The sequence below is a fragment of the Gopherus flavomarginatus genome, chromosome 4 (assembly GCF_025201925.1).
Source record: "Gopherus flavomarginatus isolate rGopFla2 chromosome 4, rGopFla2.mat.asm, whole genome shotgun sequence".
In the NCBI taxonomy this organism is placed as follows: domain Eukaryota; kingdom Metazoa; phylum Chordata; order Testudines; family Testudinidae; genus Gopherus; species Gopherus flavomarginatus.
Genome location: NC_066620.1, coordinates 191,730,666 through 191,748,352, shown reverse-complemented (window position 1 = coordinate 191,748,352; position 17,687 = coordinate 191,730,666). Strand labels below are relative to the sequence as shown.

Genomic DNA, 17,687 nt, shown 5'->3' with positions numbered 1-17,687 from the left:
GTCCATACCTTTGCTTCGCAGTATGCCCTGGTTCAACAGTCAAGAGATGCTGTAGCCTCTGGCTCAGCAGTTTTCATTCTGCCACTTTTCACTCCGACCCCACCGCCTACGTAAGGCTTGGGATTCACCTAACTGGAATGGATATGAGCAATCACTCGAAGAAGAAAAGACGGTTACTCACCTTTGTAACTGTTGTTCTTCGAGATGTGTTGCTCATATCCATTCCACACCCGCCCTCCTTCCCCACTGTCTGAGTAGCCGGCAAGAAGGAACTGAGGAGCGGGTGGGCCGGCAGGAGTATATATCGAGCACCATGACGGCGCCACTCTAGGGGGCGACCTGCCGGCCCACTGAGTTGCTAGGGTAAAAGTTTTCCGACGAATGTGCACGCGCGGCGCACACACCTAACTGGAATGGATATGAGCAACACATCTCGAAGAACAACAGTTACAAAGGTGAGTAACCGTCTTTTATTCTACACTCATTCCTCATCGGTGTTGGAACTTGGTAACGTGCTCCACAACACAACACTTGATTTTAAGAAAAATCAGGATTAGGAACTTTTGTCTCTTGGGGAGCTACTCATTAGAAAGCAGCCTTAATTGCAAAAAAAAAAAAAAAAAAAAAAAAAAAAAAAAAGACTTTAACAGGCTGTATGTTCTGTACAGCAGAGGACAAGAGTATGTGTTAGCAAGTATGATGTATTGCAGTGCATTACATTCTGAGTTTAACCATTAGTGCTGTTTCAGATGGTTTTGTTATGCTATTTATACCTTTAAATACTCGGAAAAGTTGTTAGTTTATAACAGTTTCCAAATTCCAAGGTCTGGGTAACTCACAAAGAATGGGCTATTCTCAGGATCGTATAAATTACTATAGTACATGAAACCCATAATCCATCTTGTCCAATCTCCTGTCAGGAACCAGCACAAAATGATTCAGAACAAGGTACAAGAAAATAGGCAGTTGTGTAAAAAAAAAAATCTGCCTCCCTACCAAGGTCTTGTCCTAATCCCTAATAGTTAGACATTGGTTTAAGGTTTAAATCTTGAGACTTGAATTAAGTTATTTTATATCCCTTCAGAATTTTTGTTAATATTATCTGTTGTAACTGGATATTATCCATACAATGTCCAATCCTTTTTAAAAAAAATCTTGCTAAATTCTTGACCTTGATAACATCATGTAGTAATAAGAACAAGAGTATTTGTGGCACCTTAGAGACTAACAAATTTATTTCAGCATGAGCTTTCGTGAGCTATAGCTCACTTCTTCGGATGCACAGAATGGAACACACAGACAGGAGATATTTATACATACAGAGAACATGAAAAGATGGAAGTATACATACCAACAGAAAGAGTCTAATCAATTGAGATGAGCTATTGTCAGCAGGGGAAAAAAAACTTTTGAAGTGATAATTAAGATGACCCATAGAAGGTGTGAGGAGAACTTAACATAGGGAAATAGACTCAATTAGTGTAATGACCCAGCCATTCCCAGTCTCTGTTAAGGCCTGAGTTAATTGTGTCTAATTTGCATATTAATTCGAGTTCAGCAGTCTCTCTTTGGAGTCTGTTTTTGAAGTTTTTTTGTTGCAAAACTGCCACCTTCAAGTCTGTCACTGAGTGGTTAGAGAGGTTGAAGTGTTCTCCCACTGGTTTTTGAATGTTATGATTCCTGATGTCAGATTTGTGTCCATTTATTCTTTTGTGAAGAGACTGTCTGGTTTGGCCAGTGTAATGGCAGAGGGGCATTGCTGGCACATGATGGCATATATCATGTTGGTAGATGTGCAGGTGAACGAACCCCTGATGGCGTGGCTGATGTGATTAGGTCCTATGATGGTGTCACTTGAATCGATATGTGGACAGAGCTGGCATCGGGCTTTGTTGCAAGGATAGGTTCCTGGGTTAGTGTTTATGTTGTATGGTGTGCGGCTGCTGGTACGTATTTGTTTCAGGTTGGGAGGCTGTCTATAAGCGAGGACTGGCCTGTCACCCAGGATCTGTGAGAGTGAGGGATCATCTTTAAGGATAGGTTGTAGATCTTTGATGATGCGCTGGAGAGGTTTTAGTTGGGGGCTGTAGGTGATGGCTGAAATAAATTTGTTAGTCTCTAAGGTACCACAAGTACTCTTGTTCTTTTTATGGATACAGACTAACACGGCTGCTACTCTGAAACCTATCATGTAGTAACGAGTTTCACAGTCTGATTATTCAAAGTTTGGGTTTAAATCTTCCATTCACTAACTCTCTGATGTGCCTAGGTATTGCAGCATTGACTTGAATGAAAGATGTATGTCCTTGGATTGGGCATCTTTCTGAAAATATGACTGGGCAAAAGAGCTTTCAACAAATCCATATAATTTTTACATGAGGAAGACGCTTTTTTACATAACCACAACAGCTTTAAAAACAACTAACATTTGCTCCTTAGCCAGACCATCTCACCAAGTTTAAAGTCAGTTGATTTTTATGATCAAATTAATAAACCTTGCAAAACAGAGGTTTAAATAGAAATACGGATGCAGCCTTAAGTACAGTGTGTAAACAGAGCCTCTCATGAATGTATCAATTAGGTTATAAAAGCAAGACATATAGAGCACTTTTGCATCTATTCTCTCTTTATTATTTTATTAGGTTGCAGTGTATCATTAATATGATGAATAGTTACTATTTATCTTTGTGGCTATAACAATATTAACAATGTTATTAGTCTCCTTCAAGTTATGCCTTGTAACCTAAAGAGCAACCCCTGCATTCATATTATTTTAAGATAAACTAAAAATCAAAACTTTTATTATCTGAATAATTTTCAGCTTGAAATAAAATGTACTTGCCTTCCAAATTAATGGGTTTGGTTCTGTGGTTCATTAGCATTTTTAATAGCATCTGTGAACCAAAGCTTTTATTCTGCAAAGTAGGGTAAACAGCATGTGCTGTCTGTGTTCCACCATTAAAAGAGAATGATTTGGAGAAGGATAGACACTAAGTCGGGGTGGCATAAGGTTCCCTGTACTGGCATGTGGCAGTGTTATGGGAACACCTCACTCCAAGAGTAGCAATCCACTGAGGAGTATGTTTTCAGAGAACAAGAGTTACAGGCAAGTCATGTATTCCTAATGCTTCCTTTGGGCACGCTTGTAGTCTTTCATCAGGTATCTTAAATCAATTAGTAAATCCTAATTAGGCTCACAACACCCCCTGTGTAAAATAGGTATGTAAGCAATATCTCCGTTTCACAGGTGGACAAAATAAGGGAGTCATGGTGGGGTTTACAAGGTGTCACTAATAAATCAGTGGCAAACTTGGGAATTGGAACCAGAGTCCTCATTCCCAGTAACAATGAGAACACAAATAATCTATTTTAGGTAATTATTTAGCCTTAAATTGTTGTATTTGATTGCACACTGGAACAAAAAAAATATTCAAAATACAAAATCAATCTTGGATAATTGCTTTTAATTACTGTTTGTTTACTGTTACTGAATGTTGTAAAAGCCTGTCTAGACATTGTTTTGTGCTGTCACGTTGCAGGAGTTGCTTGATGAGACATTAATTTAAAAAACAAACAAACAAAAAACATTTTCCATTTAGTTTCTCATTAAGTTGACAGTAAAGTTTTTGGAAAAATGTAATTCTAGGAATGGGTGAACTTTTTCTAATTAAAAAATGTTTGGAACCCTTATCTAGAAGTCAAACCTATTTTTGAAGATTACCAAGTTCCTCAACTTTCTCATGTTGTTGCCCTTCCCAGTTTCATCCAAAAGAATATATATCAAAATAGTGCACAGCTGTTCTTGCTGTATATGAAAGAGACACTGTTGTCTGAGCATAGGACATATGACTATTTTATTGAGGAATACCTGTGATCTAAATCCAGGTCTGACATTCTGGAAATTTGGGTGGGTCTGTGCCTCAGTTTACCTCATCAGAAGACGATTCTGGCTAATTTAGCCAAAATTAACTTCTGGCACTGGAATTATCCTTTATTAGTTGCAATTCATATTGTCTTGCTTGCTGGATGACCCAGGCTGCCTGAAGTGGAGAAGATGTTTTCTTTATATTTCTCGAGTGCTGATAGTTTTCTTCCTTCTCATGATATCTATCAACTGCCTGTCATTATGACAATTTGCCTTGAGGTAAGATGAGATGCATGACATCCTTTAAGGATTCTGTAAATGCTTCTCAGTAGATTGACCCTCAGTAGGCATGAAGTCAGAGCATACAAGTCTTTATGTTAGGGAGTAGTCCTGAGGAGGTTTCTAAACTCATGCTGTGTATATACAGACCGTGCTACAGAAATAATAAGTGATACAACATTTCCAGTTCCTGAATTTTAAATGTCTTTGCTATTCAGTCTGCAAGATGTCAAACAACACTAACAGATAAGAATAATAGAGTAAAATAAGACACTCATTTTATGATGGCATTTATCTTACCAACTGTTTTAAAGAAAAATCTTGAATGTCTCATGTCAGTATTGCAAGAGATGGGGGTGGGATGGGGCTAGACATTAAAGCTGCTTAAATTCTTTAAGACTTACTCTTCACTCCCAAGTCAGGAACTGTAAAGCAATGGCAGTAAGTTTCTAGGTCTAAACAGAAGAATAGAGGAGATACTGGAAATCCTGCAGGAGGTAAGATTTTAATTGGCTTCACTGAGTCAGCAAAAGCCATGTGAACAATGTTTTAGCTGTGCATTGCAGGGGATTTGCTAGTCATGTTGGAATTGTAACCCTTTGGTATAACAGTGTGCATCAAGATAATGGGAGTTTAAATGAGAGGCAAATTGATATAGGGTACTAAGTATTGTAAGAGAATAGAGAGAGAATGATGCTAACATACATTTGCACTCTTGTAAAACACACAGAAGAGCCTATTGCTTCAAAATAAATTAGTCAGCCCCTCTGCCCCCCGAAAAAAACCCTCTAAACCACAAGAACACTCATGATCAATTAAGAAAAGAACAGCTCTAATTGTGCCCCTACTGATTTTAAATAGTAATAAATTGTAGTTGATTATTGGTCACGGCGATTTCTGAATAACATCAAAGATCCATTTACTGCACTTTTGTTGCCCCTTCCTTGTGTCTGATGCTGACACAAATCTCCCAATGTAAGTATAATACATTATAAAGCTGCCAAGAGTGTAGCGCAGGCATTGGATGCCTGGCAGGTATCTAGGAACATTCACATCTAGGACACTGGTTCAAATTTATCCTAGGTAAAAATGACTAAAAGTTGTTTCCATTTAATTGCTGGGCAGTGGCCTGTATGAGAGGAGTTTCGTAGCGGTCCAGCTCCCAGTGGGCAAAAATTCATATCACAAAAAACAAGATGGTGACTAATTGGCAACAATGTATGGCAGTCTGTCTTAGTAGAGAGGCTAAGGAATAAATGAATATGGAGGTAATGCTACCCTCCAGACCCCAGAGGTGGTCCCTCTGCGTCTGGAGCGGAGGCATCTTGATTGGACAGCTCTGTAAATAGAGTTATAGAGTTTTAGGCCAAAAAGGACCCCCAGATTATCTGGTCTGACCTCCTGTAAATCACTGGCCACCAGCACTACCTCCCACCTGCACACTAAAATTACTGTTTTACTATTTCAGTAACTTAAATTAGCTTGAAATATTAACAAGGAATTGACAACCATGGAGACTCTATCTAGCACACTCAATACATTTATCTTTATGGGTGTGATTAAAAATAAATAAAAAAGACTAGACAAGCGATTCCTTTACCTCTGTTGCTGGAGCCACAGAGTAGAGGGGAAAAAAAATAACAATGGACTTTTTAATTGTTTTTATAGTCTTAAGTCTACAAGTTAAATAAATTTAAATTTTTTAAATATTTGAAGTAAAATTATTCCAGGGCGGGTATGTTAACACAGTGTCTCATAATTCAACTTCAAATATTTAAAAAAGTTCAGATAGCTGCATCATCACTGCATCCTTAAAATCCTCTGATAGCCGTTGAGAGGAAGTAAAGGTACAAAACTTGCATTGAAAGAAGCCCTTTTTTTCCGATCAGTGCATCCCTGTAGATCTTCCATAAGTTTAAAATATATAGATCTAGATCGTGTGTGTGTGTATATGTGTGTGTGACTGCACTTTCATGTACAGTTATGGACATATGCTGTGTTCATTACAACTTGCTAAGTGAGGTGAGAAATAGAGGGCCAAAAAAAAAACATGGAAGGAGAGAAGATTATATGCATGGAATATAACTGTGGTTTGGAAAAGGAGATTAGAACTCCTCATATTCCTGTTTCCATTTCTATTTCATGCTCACCTAGAACATATAAGTAAATTTTTACCAGAACATATGTATGTGGAATGGGTTTTATTTCCAGGACAAGATTTTATAGACACATTGCTCTCCGCGTCACCCCAAAGTCGAATTTTGTTAATCCTGCACTGGCCATGTTTTATTTTACATTTATTGTGTTGCATGGGAACATGCACAATCATCTCTGGTTGCCTAGGGGTGAACAATTGAACAAACTGCAGGACTCAAAGACTTCAGTGAAAAGTTAAACCTTGGACTGTGAAAGTTATTAATGGAGAGCAAGAGTTCACTGACAGCAATGCAACCAAGCAGAAGTCCAGGCCATAAAGAATGAATTAGAGCTTTCATTCCCTTCAGAGTCATAAGGGATCTTACAGGTGTTAACATTAAAATGATACATAGAAAAATCATTCATACTGTATTGGACACACAGATATAGGGCCCTAAGATACTTAAAATTAACGTTGAAGCACACAGCTTCCATATTTAGATACCTAATTGGTGAATTAAAGAGCCTAATTTTAAGCCCCCTTTTTTGAAGATCTTTTCTGACATATAAAATGTTAATTAACTAGACGGTATTTATTTTTTTTCAGCAAGTGTTTTCCACCTTGTGATACGCTTAATACATACTGATGTGAGTTCCTCTAGCAATATATGAATACATGGTTTGTGCACACAATTACCTGTTTCACTAATTAAATAAGATACGTCTTAGTTTCATCAGGAAGAGGTAGATGTATATTGCATATTTGTAGCATCCAAACCATCAACAGCTTTGAAAGAGAGTCATTTTCATCCACACTGTACAGAAACATTCTTGTGAAATGCTGTGTTAATAATTAATTGACCATTGACCTTTGAAATAATTGGTAACAACTTTTCTGACTCTGCTTACAGGAGATGACCAGACAGAGAGAAAAGGCCAGGTTTTGATCCTTTTAGTGGAACAAGCTCTCCATTTCCAGGACTACAAAGCTGCTAGTATGCACTGCCAAGAGCTTATAGCCACAGGTGAAGTTTACCACTTAAAAAAAAAAAAAAAAAGTCCTCTCCTGAATTTTCTGACATTATGTCAAATAGGCGACTCCAGACTGACTAACTTAACTGGCAGGTCAACCCGCATTTTGTCTGTAGAAAGTAGAATATAGTTACTTATGTTACCTACATAAATCACATAGACTACAGAACATTTAAGCAACAGTCACCTCTGGAAGAATGCAGATTTTCAGTTAGATTAATTCTCTGTGATCTGTCTGCGGGAATTATGTATTTTAATTCAGATATCCTTTATTTTCATGATAGTGTGTCATAAATCTGTCCCAGCAGGGATTTAGTTTTAATTGTTTCCACAGTGGTTTATTTCCAAATTATTCTTGTGGAGGGAGGAGAGAAAAAATTGTTTTTCATTTATTTCATATGAGTCCCCATGTGTGATAAATTTGAAATCTTGTTCATTAATGAATATTCATTGAAATACTATTAAAATCCAAAGACCCCTAGTGGTAAATGTATTAATTTCTGGGCTCATTCATTCTTTAATCCTTTTCTATATAAATTCTCCATCAAAACATGAGCACATTACTTCATGAAGCTATGCTAGGATCTGGTTTCAACCTAAAAAAGTTAAATCAATTTAGAAACTTCACAGTATAATGATGCCCTATTTATCATATGAAGTGATTGGTGTACTTATTGAAACAATTATATAGTGAGTAATGCAGTTAGTCAGGGGTCCTATTGTATTACTCTGAGAACGTTAGGGACTATATTCATAAGGGGAACTTTTAGGGATCTGGCTGCCTACTGTAATTCATAACCCCAGGTTAGTCAGACAGGCTCCTTATACATGTGTGGGTAGAGTTAGGCTCGTAAAGGATTCACAGAAGGCAGCACCCTAACAGGGAGCCAGCCTCCACCTTTAATTTGGTGGAATTAGTTGCCGAACTCCAAGCTGGAGGATAGTGCTTCCTTCTGCTCAGGATTCATAGTTGTGAACCCTTTTCTGGAGTTAGGTGCCTAATCCAGGTCAGCCCTTTCTCAAGGGTGGTGGTGGTGGTCCCTTCCTTAATTATACTCAGTAGCCCAGTGGTGCAAGCTCTCGCTTGGGGTGTGGGAGAGCTGGGATCAAATCCCTGGTCTCCTTCTACCCAGGTCTCCTACCTCTCCTGTGAGTACCCTAACCATCAGGCTGTGGAGTGTTCTTGGAGGAATCCTTCAATCTTTCCTGTTGAAGCTGTTCCACTTTGTATGAAATACTTAAATATTAATTCGGACAGAGGGTGAGCATTAATTCATAGGCCAGTGGTTATTCTAGGTAAGAACTTTATCCACTTGGCAATTGTGCAGAAGGCATGATACCAACACAACCTACCAGGACAGGCTCTGCATATGAGAGAGACAACAGAGCACCTTGTTTGTGAATCCACCCGGCTTAGATGTGAGGTGCCGATCAGTTCGGTGGCATCTGGACTTAAGTGGCTTTGCTCATGCCCACGTGTGGAGATTTAAATGCCTGGGAATTCTAGGCACCTGCAGGGCTAGGCAGCACTGGAGCAAGAATTTTGTGCATGTCTGTGGTGCTTAAAGGTGCCATTGGGTGCCTTAGTCACTCTTGTTAATCTGGCCCTAGGTAATTTAGTAATAGGTACTGTTCTGTTCTTAGTTTTTCCATAAACACACACACTGTGAAACTAAGAGCTCAGTCTTTTTGTGTTGTTTAGGGCAGGTCACATGTGGCTTTTTCATTTTTGAATGGTCTTCCACAATAAAGACCTTCCCCCTGTCAGTTATGCAGAGAGCAAGTCCAAGGATTTGGCTGAGGGGTTTGTAAAATGATGATCTCCGCCATCTTCAAACTTAAATACTTTTAAGTGAAGTGTGTGTTTGGTGGTGGGGGAGGTTGACATGTCCCCATAATCCCGCCTACAGTACGAAAAGTGGATCCCATGGGGCCACTAGACTCTCAGCCACTGGAAGTGATTGTGTGCACTTTGGAGAAATGTGATTCCTCTTTTGGCCATACCACCCACATCACATCCATCCAGAGGATCACTAGTAGAAATGACTGGGCTTCACGTTTCTCCTTGTCTGCCCAATTCCTATTTTAATTCTTTCAAGTCTAATATGGCTTATGGGAAGGTCTAAGTGGAGATCGGGGAATGGGATAGCAGAAGATAGTCTGCTCCTGTGCTTCTCCCCTCTATTCCACCTAACACAGAGGAGTTACATTATTTTATTTTAAAAGACAACACTGATTTTTTGCAGCAGCTGATCTGTTCTAAAAATGTTCAGTTTATGCTGAAGCAGTCTGGTCTGATTTTTCTTAACATGGTGTCACTAAGGACAAATACACATATATGGACACACACACATGACCATGCACCATATTGGTACCTAGAGTATATATAATGTTAGGTAGCTGAATTCTATTTCCTTACTACTAAGTGTCTGTCTGTCTGTGTCTGTCTCTCTCTCATGAAATGTTGAAAATTCAACAAGAGAGGCTATACTCTCATCTGATTATTGAAGATGATGTAAGCTTTGCCCATTGGAGAAGGTTGATTTTTTTTTCTCAGCACCCACACAGTTGAATTATTGATTTTATGTGACTTTACTTGGCAATCTTTTTGTTCCCTTTGCAGGCTATTCTAAAAGTTGGGAGGTATGCAGCCAATTAGGGCAATCAGAAGGCTACCATGACTTGCGTACTCGGCAGGAGCTCATGGCTTTTGCTCTGACACATTGCCCTCCAGGTGCCATAGAGTCACTGTTGGCAGCAAACAGTTCTTTGCAGACTCAGGTAGGATCCATTTCTGTAAACTTTTCCTACATAAGCTATGAATACTTACTTTCTGAAATAGGGGGTAAGTATTTTGTGTTTTTTTTCCCCTAATCTTCCTACAATATGTATTATCAATTTTCTGTATTTTTTCTACCTTACATTTTATATCTGAACAGTTAAATATTGCTTTTATAATACATTTTCTATAATCAATAAATAGCTATTTCAAATAAGAATGCAATTTCTTTTTTGTTATAACTAGTACTGCTGGATGGGTGCTATAGCTTCAGAGGTTTCTAAAATGCAGCACTGTCTGGCATATTGTTGACCGAATACTCTGTTCCAACTCTGTAATACATTTGATTGGGATGTACAAATGTGTAATTCTTCTCTGTCAGTTATTCAGCTTCTATAAGGATTTTGTGCATTGTACACAGCCTCATTTGTACACAGTCTCTTTAAATGCCCACTGCCTGTTCCAATGTTTTCTGCAGGTTCTGCCAAACATAGGGTGAAATCCTGGCTCAGTTGAAATAAATGACAAAATTCCCATTAATTTCTGTGAGGCCATGATTTCACCCATAATGGTTTTAATGTTTTATAATGAGGATTTAAGTCCTGATCCTGCTATTAGCTCTTCACAGGATCAGGGCCCTAATTATCAATTTCATTATGTATGTAAAATCTGTAACTATCAGATATTTCATTATATGTATTTAAGAAGATTACTAATATATGCATTTGAGAAGAGTAGCATAAATGCTGTGGTACGGTGGTTGAGTAAGTCAGAACGTTTAATTTCCATTGAGGTTGACCCTAGTTTTGCCAATGTGCACAGAGTTTTTCTGAATTGTTTCATATAGGGTACATTAGGGGAAATTGAATTTTGTACTCTGAAAAGTAACTCCTTACAAATTACGTTGTTCATCTCTCCACGTTCCATACTGTCTTGCAGTCAGCAGAAGGGCTTAAGCTGGATCTCCCTTCTTTAAAAAAGAGGGAAAGCCAGCAGGACATTCTCTGTAAAGGCTCAGAGACTCTGGAATTTATATCCCTGTGGAGTCTGAAGCAATCCAAAATTGGTAACCTTCCAGGAACAGTGCAAAAATAAGGATTGGATAGGGTTATTGGAGAGGGCTGTGGTCTGCTGTAGGTTTTTTGTAGGTGCCTGACTGGCTGGCAGAGTTCCTGTTTGAATGATCATTTCTGTGCTGCTTGCTTATTTATTTATTTGTTATTAATATGTTAAGGTGCATAGAACCTTGCATGAGTGTCATTTTATTATTGTAATCTAAATTAATTAAATACAGTAATTTATTAATAGTAATTCATATTGGGCTCCAGAGTCCCACTCAACATTGTGTTAGTGCAGTGCAATCACACAGGAAGACATTGTATTTGTTCTTAAGAGCGAAGAATGTGTTAAAAAAAAAAAAAGGCGGGGGGAACAGGTACAACACAAAAGTAATGTGATTAGGCTGATTACAAGCATATCTCATTTTTCTTTCTGAAAATTGTATATTTGTCTTATTTATATTACAAGAATGTATTTGTAAGTGTTTTGGAGGGTGGCAGGCACATGATTGAAATTGGGAGGAGAGAGTGATTGTTCAAGTAGGAGAAAAGTTGGTAAAAGAAAGGGTAGAAGCATAATGGGTTGGGAGAGAGTTTGCGCAGCTAAAGCTGCAGAATGAGGGATCAGAGTAAAGGGCATCAGCAACTAATAGAAATACTGCAAATGGGAGGTGAATGTGATGGAAAGTTGGTCTACCAGTAACTTCCATACTAGGCCAACACACTTTGTTAACTGTATTACTATGATTAGTAATCCACATTACTTGCCACAGTAATAGAGAGAAGCACAAGTATATACATTTGCAAGATTGGGTCCTGAATATTTAGTTTACAAGTAAAACAGTGCTATCCACCTGGAATTGGAACTTATTTCAAACTATTTTTTAGATAATGTACAAACCAGAAAATAATACTATTCACACTCCCATTACTGCAGTAGCTCTACATTACCAGGAAGAGTGAAAAGCAGTAAAAACTTCTGTCAATACAGTAAATATATGTGATAGATCTGTTGAGCAAGAAGATGCCATTTTCACATAGTTACTTTCTTTAAAAAAACAGCAACAACAGTAAATCATGGAAAATGCATATACAGTACTGAGAGAAGGTGGTCTTGTGTAGACATTTTATATCAGTGGTTCAGCAGGATGCCATGATTTTTTTTTTTCAAATTTTCCTGGAAGTTTTGCCCCTTGAGGTCCTTGCTTTCTTGTGACACTAGGTAGCTTGAATAACCGTGTATTATTAGTTTACATGGTAGCAGAAATAATGTATATCCCTTCTTTTCAGATTCTTTATCAAGCAGTGAATTACCAGTTACGCCCTTCAGAAGGAGAGGAGAATATAAATATCACAGGACCTTCTTCACTGATCGCTAAGGAGACTCCTCAGGTAAGTTTTAAAGTTAGAGTGTAAAATGACCACCATTGCATTCTGTTTTATTCTGCATTATAAGGAGAAACAGATTTCAAAGATTTCATCTAGCACAGCGTAGAGAACTTGAGATATTTTTCTGCTTTAGGCTTTGTGCTTAGCACTATCAAATAAACTAAGGAAACAAATTGATAGATGATATGTAATGAAGTTTTCTTGCTTGTATATACTCCAAATGTGGTCTTGACCATCCTTGTCCAGTGGGGTCTCAGCACTGTAAACAAAATAATTGAGAACATAAATAAATACGAAGGCAGAAGAAGTGGAAGACAAGACAAAAACCTAACATAAAAGAAAGGAATAATTATTAATGTTGATGCTAGCTTTGCAGTATGGCACATACTAACATTGGAAAATAAACTATATGATGTTTGAATTTAGCCTTTTTTCTGTCTGCATATTATTCACGTATGGACACTTTATCTTTTACAAATTCATAATTTGTAAAAGACTTTGTATGTACATACTTTCATAGATTTTTTTTATGAGGCTTGAAGGCACCATTATGATCATCTAGTCTGACCTCATGCTTAATGCAGGCTGTAGAACTTCACCAAGCCATTTGTGTGTTAAGCCCGTAACATCAGTTTGATGTAGTGTATATCTTTCAGAAACACACACTCGATCTTCATTTAAAGACCTATAGTGATGGAGAATGCTCTGTGTTTTAGCTTATGAGTTGCTTGTAATCTATTAGTTTTGACTGTTTGATTCATTGGTGTAGTTTGTCACCTAAATAATGTGACATTATTTTTTTCTTCTAATTGGATGACTGAAGGTTTCTAAACAGGGTAAGTACTTATGGTGCAAATATTCAATACCTGCATCTGAACAAATTGTGGGCAAATACAGATGTTTATAAAAAGGATAGTCATTTACAGGCATTGGTGGGAACAAAAAATATATTCTCATGAGTGATCAGCAAAAGCAAGTTAGAGAGGGGTTCAACATGGCTAAATGGAAAAACGTTTTTGCAAGTTCTAGAATATGCACAAATAATTCTTTACAGTTCTTACCCAACTCTCCTTATGAATTTTGAGGGAAGCAGCAATATAAAATCAGGTTTTTTTGCCTTCTGGTCTTTCAAGATTATTTGTAGAGACTGTAGACTGCAACCTCTCTACTTAGTACTATTAGTACTAAAGGAGTTTAAATTGTTGCTCTTACGTAAGAGTCAGTGAGTTATTACCGTTGTTACATGGTATCATTTATATTTGCTTAAATATTTGATGTCATGTTTTTTGTAAATCATAATCTGTTGAGGTTTACTATGACTTAAGCTTTTGCACTTAATTCCTTTTTATCTAAATGGCATTTTTATAGGTTAACTCCCTTCTTCACTTTCATGCTTACAGCTTCAACATAACTTCAATAATAGCACAATAGAATGTGAGCACCTGGTCTCCTGTAATGAAGGAATAGGAACCACCTAAATAGCAAGGAAGTGAAATGCCTTTGTTAGAGTTTTTTGGAGAGCTGGGAGTTAGAAGTTTGGTTAATCTGCTTCTTTTGGAAGAATAGGTTTTTGCAAACTTGGATTTCATTTATTTCCTCCTACGTTTTCCGTTTCATACAGTATATTGGTAATAGTCTTATTAAAAAAAATAAAATAAAGAGAAAAGTCTGTAGTTCAGATTCTACCGTCTAAGGCTTATTCAGGCAAAATCCAATTGATTTAAAAGATCAGCCCATGTATATGTGAGTATGTATCAACTATATATTTGTTGGGTAGACCATCTTGGGGAGTTCACCATTGATTGCTAAAACATATTAGGTAGGGTTGCCAGGTGTCTGGTTTTCAACTGGAATGCCTAGTCAGTCACTGGGTCACTAAAGTCTGGTTGGCTCCTAAGCTTAGGGGCAGCCAGGGTGCTCCTTACGCTGCCCCTGCCCCAAGCACTGGCTCTGTAGCTCCCATTGCCTGGGATCTGCGGCCAAAGGGAACTACAGGGGTGATGCCTGCAGATGAGGTAGTGCGCAGAACTGCCTGGCTGCACTTCCGCATAGGAGCTGGAGGGGGGACATGCGTCCGGGACCTGCCTGAGGTAAGCCCCAGCACGGAGCCCCCTCCTGCACTCCAAACCTCTCATCCCTGGCTTTACACCAGAGCCCACATTCCCAGCCGGAGCCTTCAGTCCTCCCACACCTCAACCCCCTACCCTAGCCCAGAGCCTTCTCTCACACTCCAAACCCCTCATTTCTGGCCCCATTGGGAGCCCTTACCTCCTCCTTCACACTAATCCTGTTCCCCAGGCCAGAGCCCCCCCACACACACTCCAAACCCCTTGACCCTCTCCCCCCCACCCGTAGCCTCTCTTTCAGCCCCAAACCCCTCATCCCAGGCCGCACCCCTGAGTGACTCAGGGAAGGGAAGGGAGTGAGTGAGGGTGGGGGCTTGGAGAAAGGGTGGGGCAGGGGTGAGGTAAGGGTTTTCAGTTTTCTGCAATCAGAAAGATGGCAACCCTAATATTAGCTAACACTATTTGATTTAACTAATGTTATATGGATAAAGCTGATAAAACCAGTACTAGATGGGCGTAGCTCCCTCAGCACATCATATTTCATCCTCTCTAGGGCTCCAATAAAAGATTTTTCACTTGTTTTGCTAATTTTAACTTTTTATCCTCCCACAGTGAATTGAAATGAGGAGGCCTAAGGTGTGTTGGGATGACAGAGATGGGAACATAACCATTCGGCTCCTCTGCAGACCACATTGTTTAGACATTTTAAAATAGACTAGACAATGCATTAAAATAAATACTTTGGGGAACAATACTTCACTGGCACAAGGCTGGACTAGATCATCTAATTGGCCTAGTCGGTCTTCAGCTCATGTAATTCTTTGAAGAACTGTGTTCAGGAAGGGAAAGGAATTCCTCCATAATGATTGCCTCTTCCTTATTAAGCTCCTTTTCCCCTTTGCACTCTTGTTGTATGCTGTAATTACCTCAATTACTAATCTAGTGGTGCTCAAAGAAAAAAATCTCAAAGCGCAAATTAGGACCTTGATTTATGAAGAAAATTTCAGAATATTATAGCTAACATTATTAGATTAAAGTATAATGCTTAACATATAACACCGCATCTTACGGCTAACATAAGAAATAATAACCACAGTAAATTATGCCTCATAAATGAGGGCTGACTTTTACTTAATCTGTTTAATACTTAAAACCTACATTACATCTGCTGTAAAAATAATGATTTTATTTTTATATCTAATGTGAAAATGTAATTACTGTGCGTAGCGCTTTAGCACAAGAGAAGCTTGCAATTTCAGGAATATTGGTGCTGTCCTTGGAAACAAGGTGTTTTTTTATAAATTGCAGAGGATGCATAATTTGTAAAAATTACAGATCTGCTTTTTGTATAAATGCTGTTTAAAGGACTCAAAGTTTCTAGTAGCTGCAGTTTAATATTCTCTTTTGCTAGAGTTAGTTATGCAATTTAGCCTGTGCTTTCACCTGAAAATCTATTTAGATTTGAAAAATTTCCTACAGCTGAGGTCTCGTATTAAAAACCACACTTATTAGCTTGTGACATGCATTGTACTTACCCTTTTACTGAGCATCAAATACCTTTCTAATGAGCTACAAATATATACATTATGTTTAGTGGAAGGCTCATCTAATTGAACACGTTTAATGAAGAATTTGTATATGTGGGGCCTAAGCAGTTATAATGTATGTTCTCAGTGATTTAGGTGGAAGTGAAAATTAAAATTTTTCTGTACATGAAAATGCTTACTTAGTGATAGTGTCACTAGTTAAGACAATGAAGAGCAAATTCTCATCTCACTTGTACCTGTGCAGATTCAGAGTTGAGTCCATTGAAGAATCTAGTTCTGAATGACACGACTTAGTAAATATCTGTTGTAAGTAGCTTCTAAAAGGAATATCGTAAATTCTGGGATCTGAACTCCAGTATTTTATAGCTGTATAAGATCTGTTTATTAGTATGCACAGCATTTTTTGGAAGAATTAATGGGTTAGCTCATATATCGCAGAACCTGTGAGAGAGTGGTTTTTTTTTTTAATGTGTCTGTATCAGGTAATCAGACTAATTTTCCCTCTGTTGATATTCACCCCTTCTTGTCGACTGTTGAGAATAGGCCACTTCCACCTTAATTAAATTGGACTTGTTAGCACTGACCCCCCACTTGGTAAGCCAACTCTCATCTTTTCAAGTGCTGTAATATATATACAGCTTACTGTATTTTTCACTCCATACATCTGATTAAGTGGGTTTTAGCCCACAAAAGCTTATGGCCCAAATAAATGTATTAGTCTCTAAGGTGCCACAAGGACTCCTCCTTGTTTTTGCTGATACAGACTAACATGGCTACCACTCTAAAACCTTACTCTTCCCAGGCATTCCATAGGGAGCCTGGATGCCTAACTCAGGGCTGAGGATTCCACTGAATGGCAGAGTGCCTAAAAGTTCAGGATTGCGGTGCTCAGCATTGCAACACCTAACTCCCTTTGTAGATCTGTCCTAAGTTCTTGTGGCATGAGTTAAAAAATCTTGTGATGTGTAAGCATTGGCACCCAGGAGCAGAAGGTATAGCTTCAGACACCAGTTAGCTCTCAAGAATCAGCTCAGTTAATGCTTCACCAATATCCAGCAGAAAAGTAAAGGTCAGACCTGTGGAGGGAGGAGAGAGATGCAGCTTCAACTCCTCAGCCTTAACTCACGAAGAACCAGCCTGCTACACCCTTCTTCAGAAGCCTGTTAAGGGGGCAAATAAAGGGAACTGCAGTTCTAGACTTGAGTAACTTGAATAAATGGTATCATGGGGTTCCATGTTCATTGGACTTCATCTAAGAAGGAACAGACAACATTCTCTTAGCTCTGCAGACCCAACAGAGTTAACAGGCAGGCAAAATAGTAGAATATCATTTATTCGTTAATGTCAGCAGATCTGCTATGGCACTGAAAGCACACAAGGAGCAGGTCTCATGAGTTAAAAAAAAAAAAAAAAAAAAAAATTGACATTTTTACATATTCATTTTTCAGAGTGTGTGACCACACTTCAAGATAAAAAAGGAGCAGGCTTTGATGGGAGGGAGAAAGAAAAAAAATTGTCCATGCTTACTTGAAAGGT

At 38.4% G+C, this 17,687-nt stretch overlaps 1 protein-coding gene across 1 annotated transcript in view; it reads left to right on the top strand.

Annotated features, from left to right (window-relative positions):
- Positions 1–17,687, top strand: part of NBAS (NBAS subunit of NRZ tethering complex) — a 368,998-nt gene that overhangs the window by 138,936 nt on the left and 212,375 nt on the right. Inside the window, exons 27-29 of the mRNA XM_050951646.1 lie at positions 7,192–7,305; positions 9,936–10,093; positions 12,440–12,541. Of these exons, the coding sequence (XP_050807603.1) occupies positions 7,192–7,305; positions 9,936–10,093; positions 12,440–12,541 (374 nt within the window). The remainder of the gene's footprint in view (positions 1–7,191; positions 7,306–9,935; positions 10,094–12,439; positions 12,542–17,687) is intronic.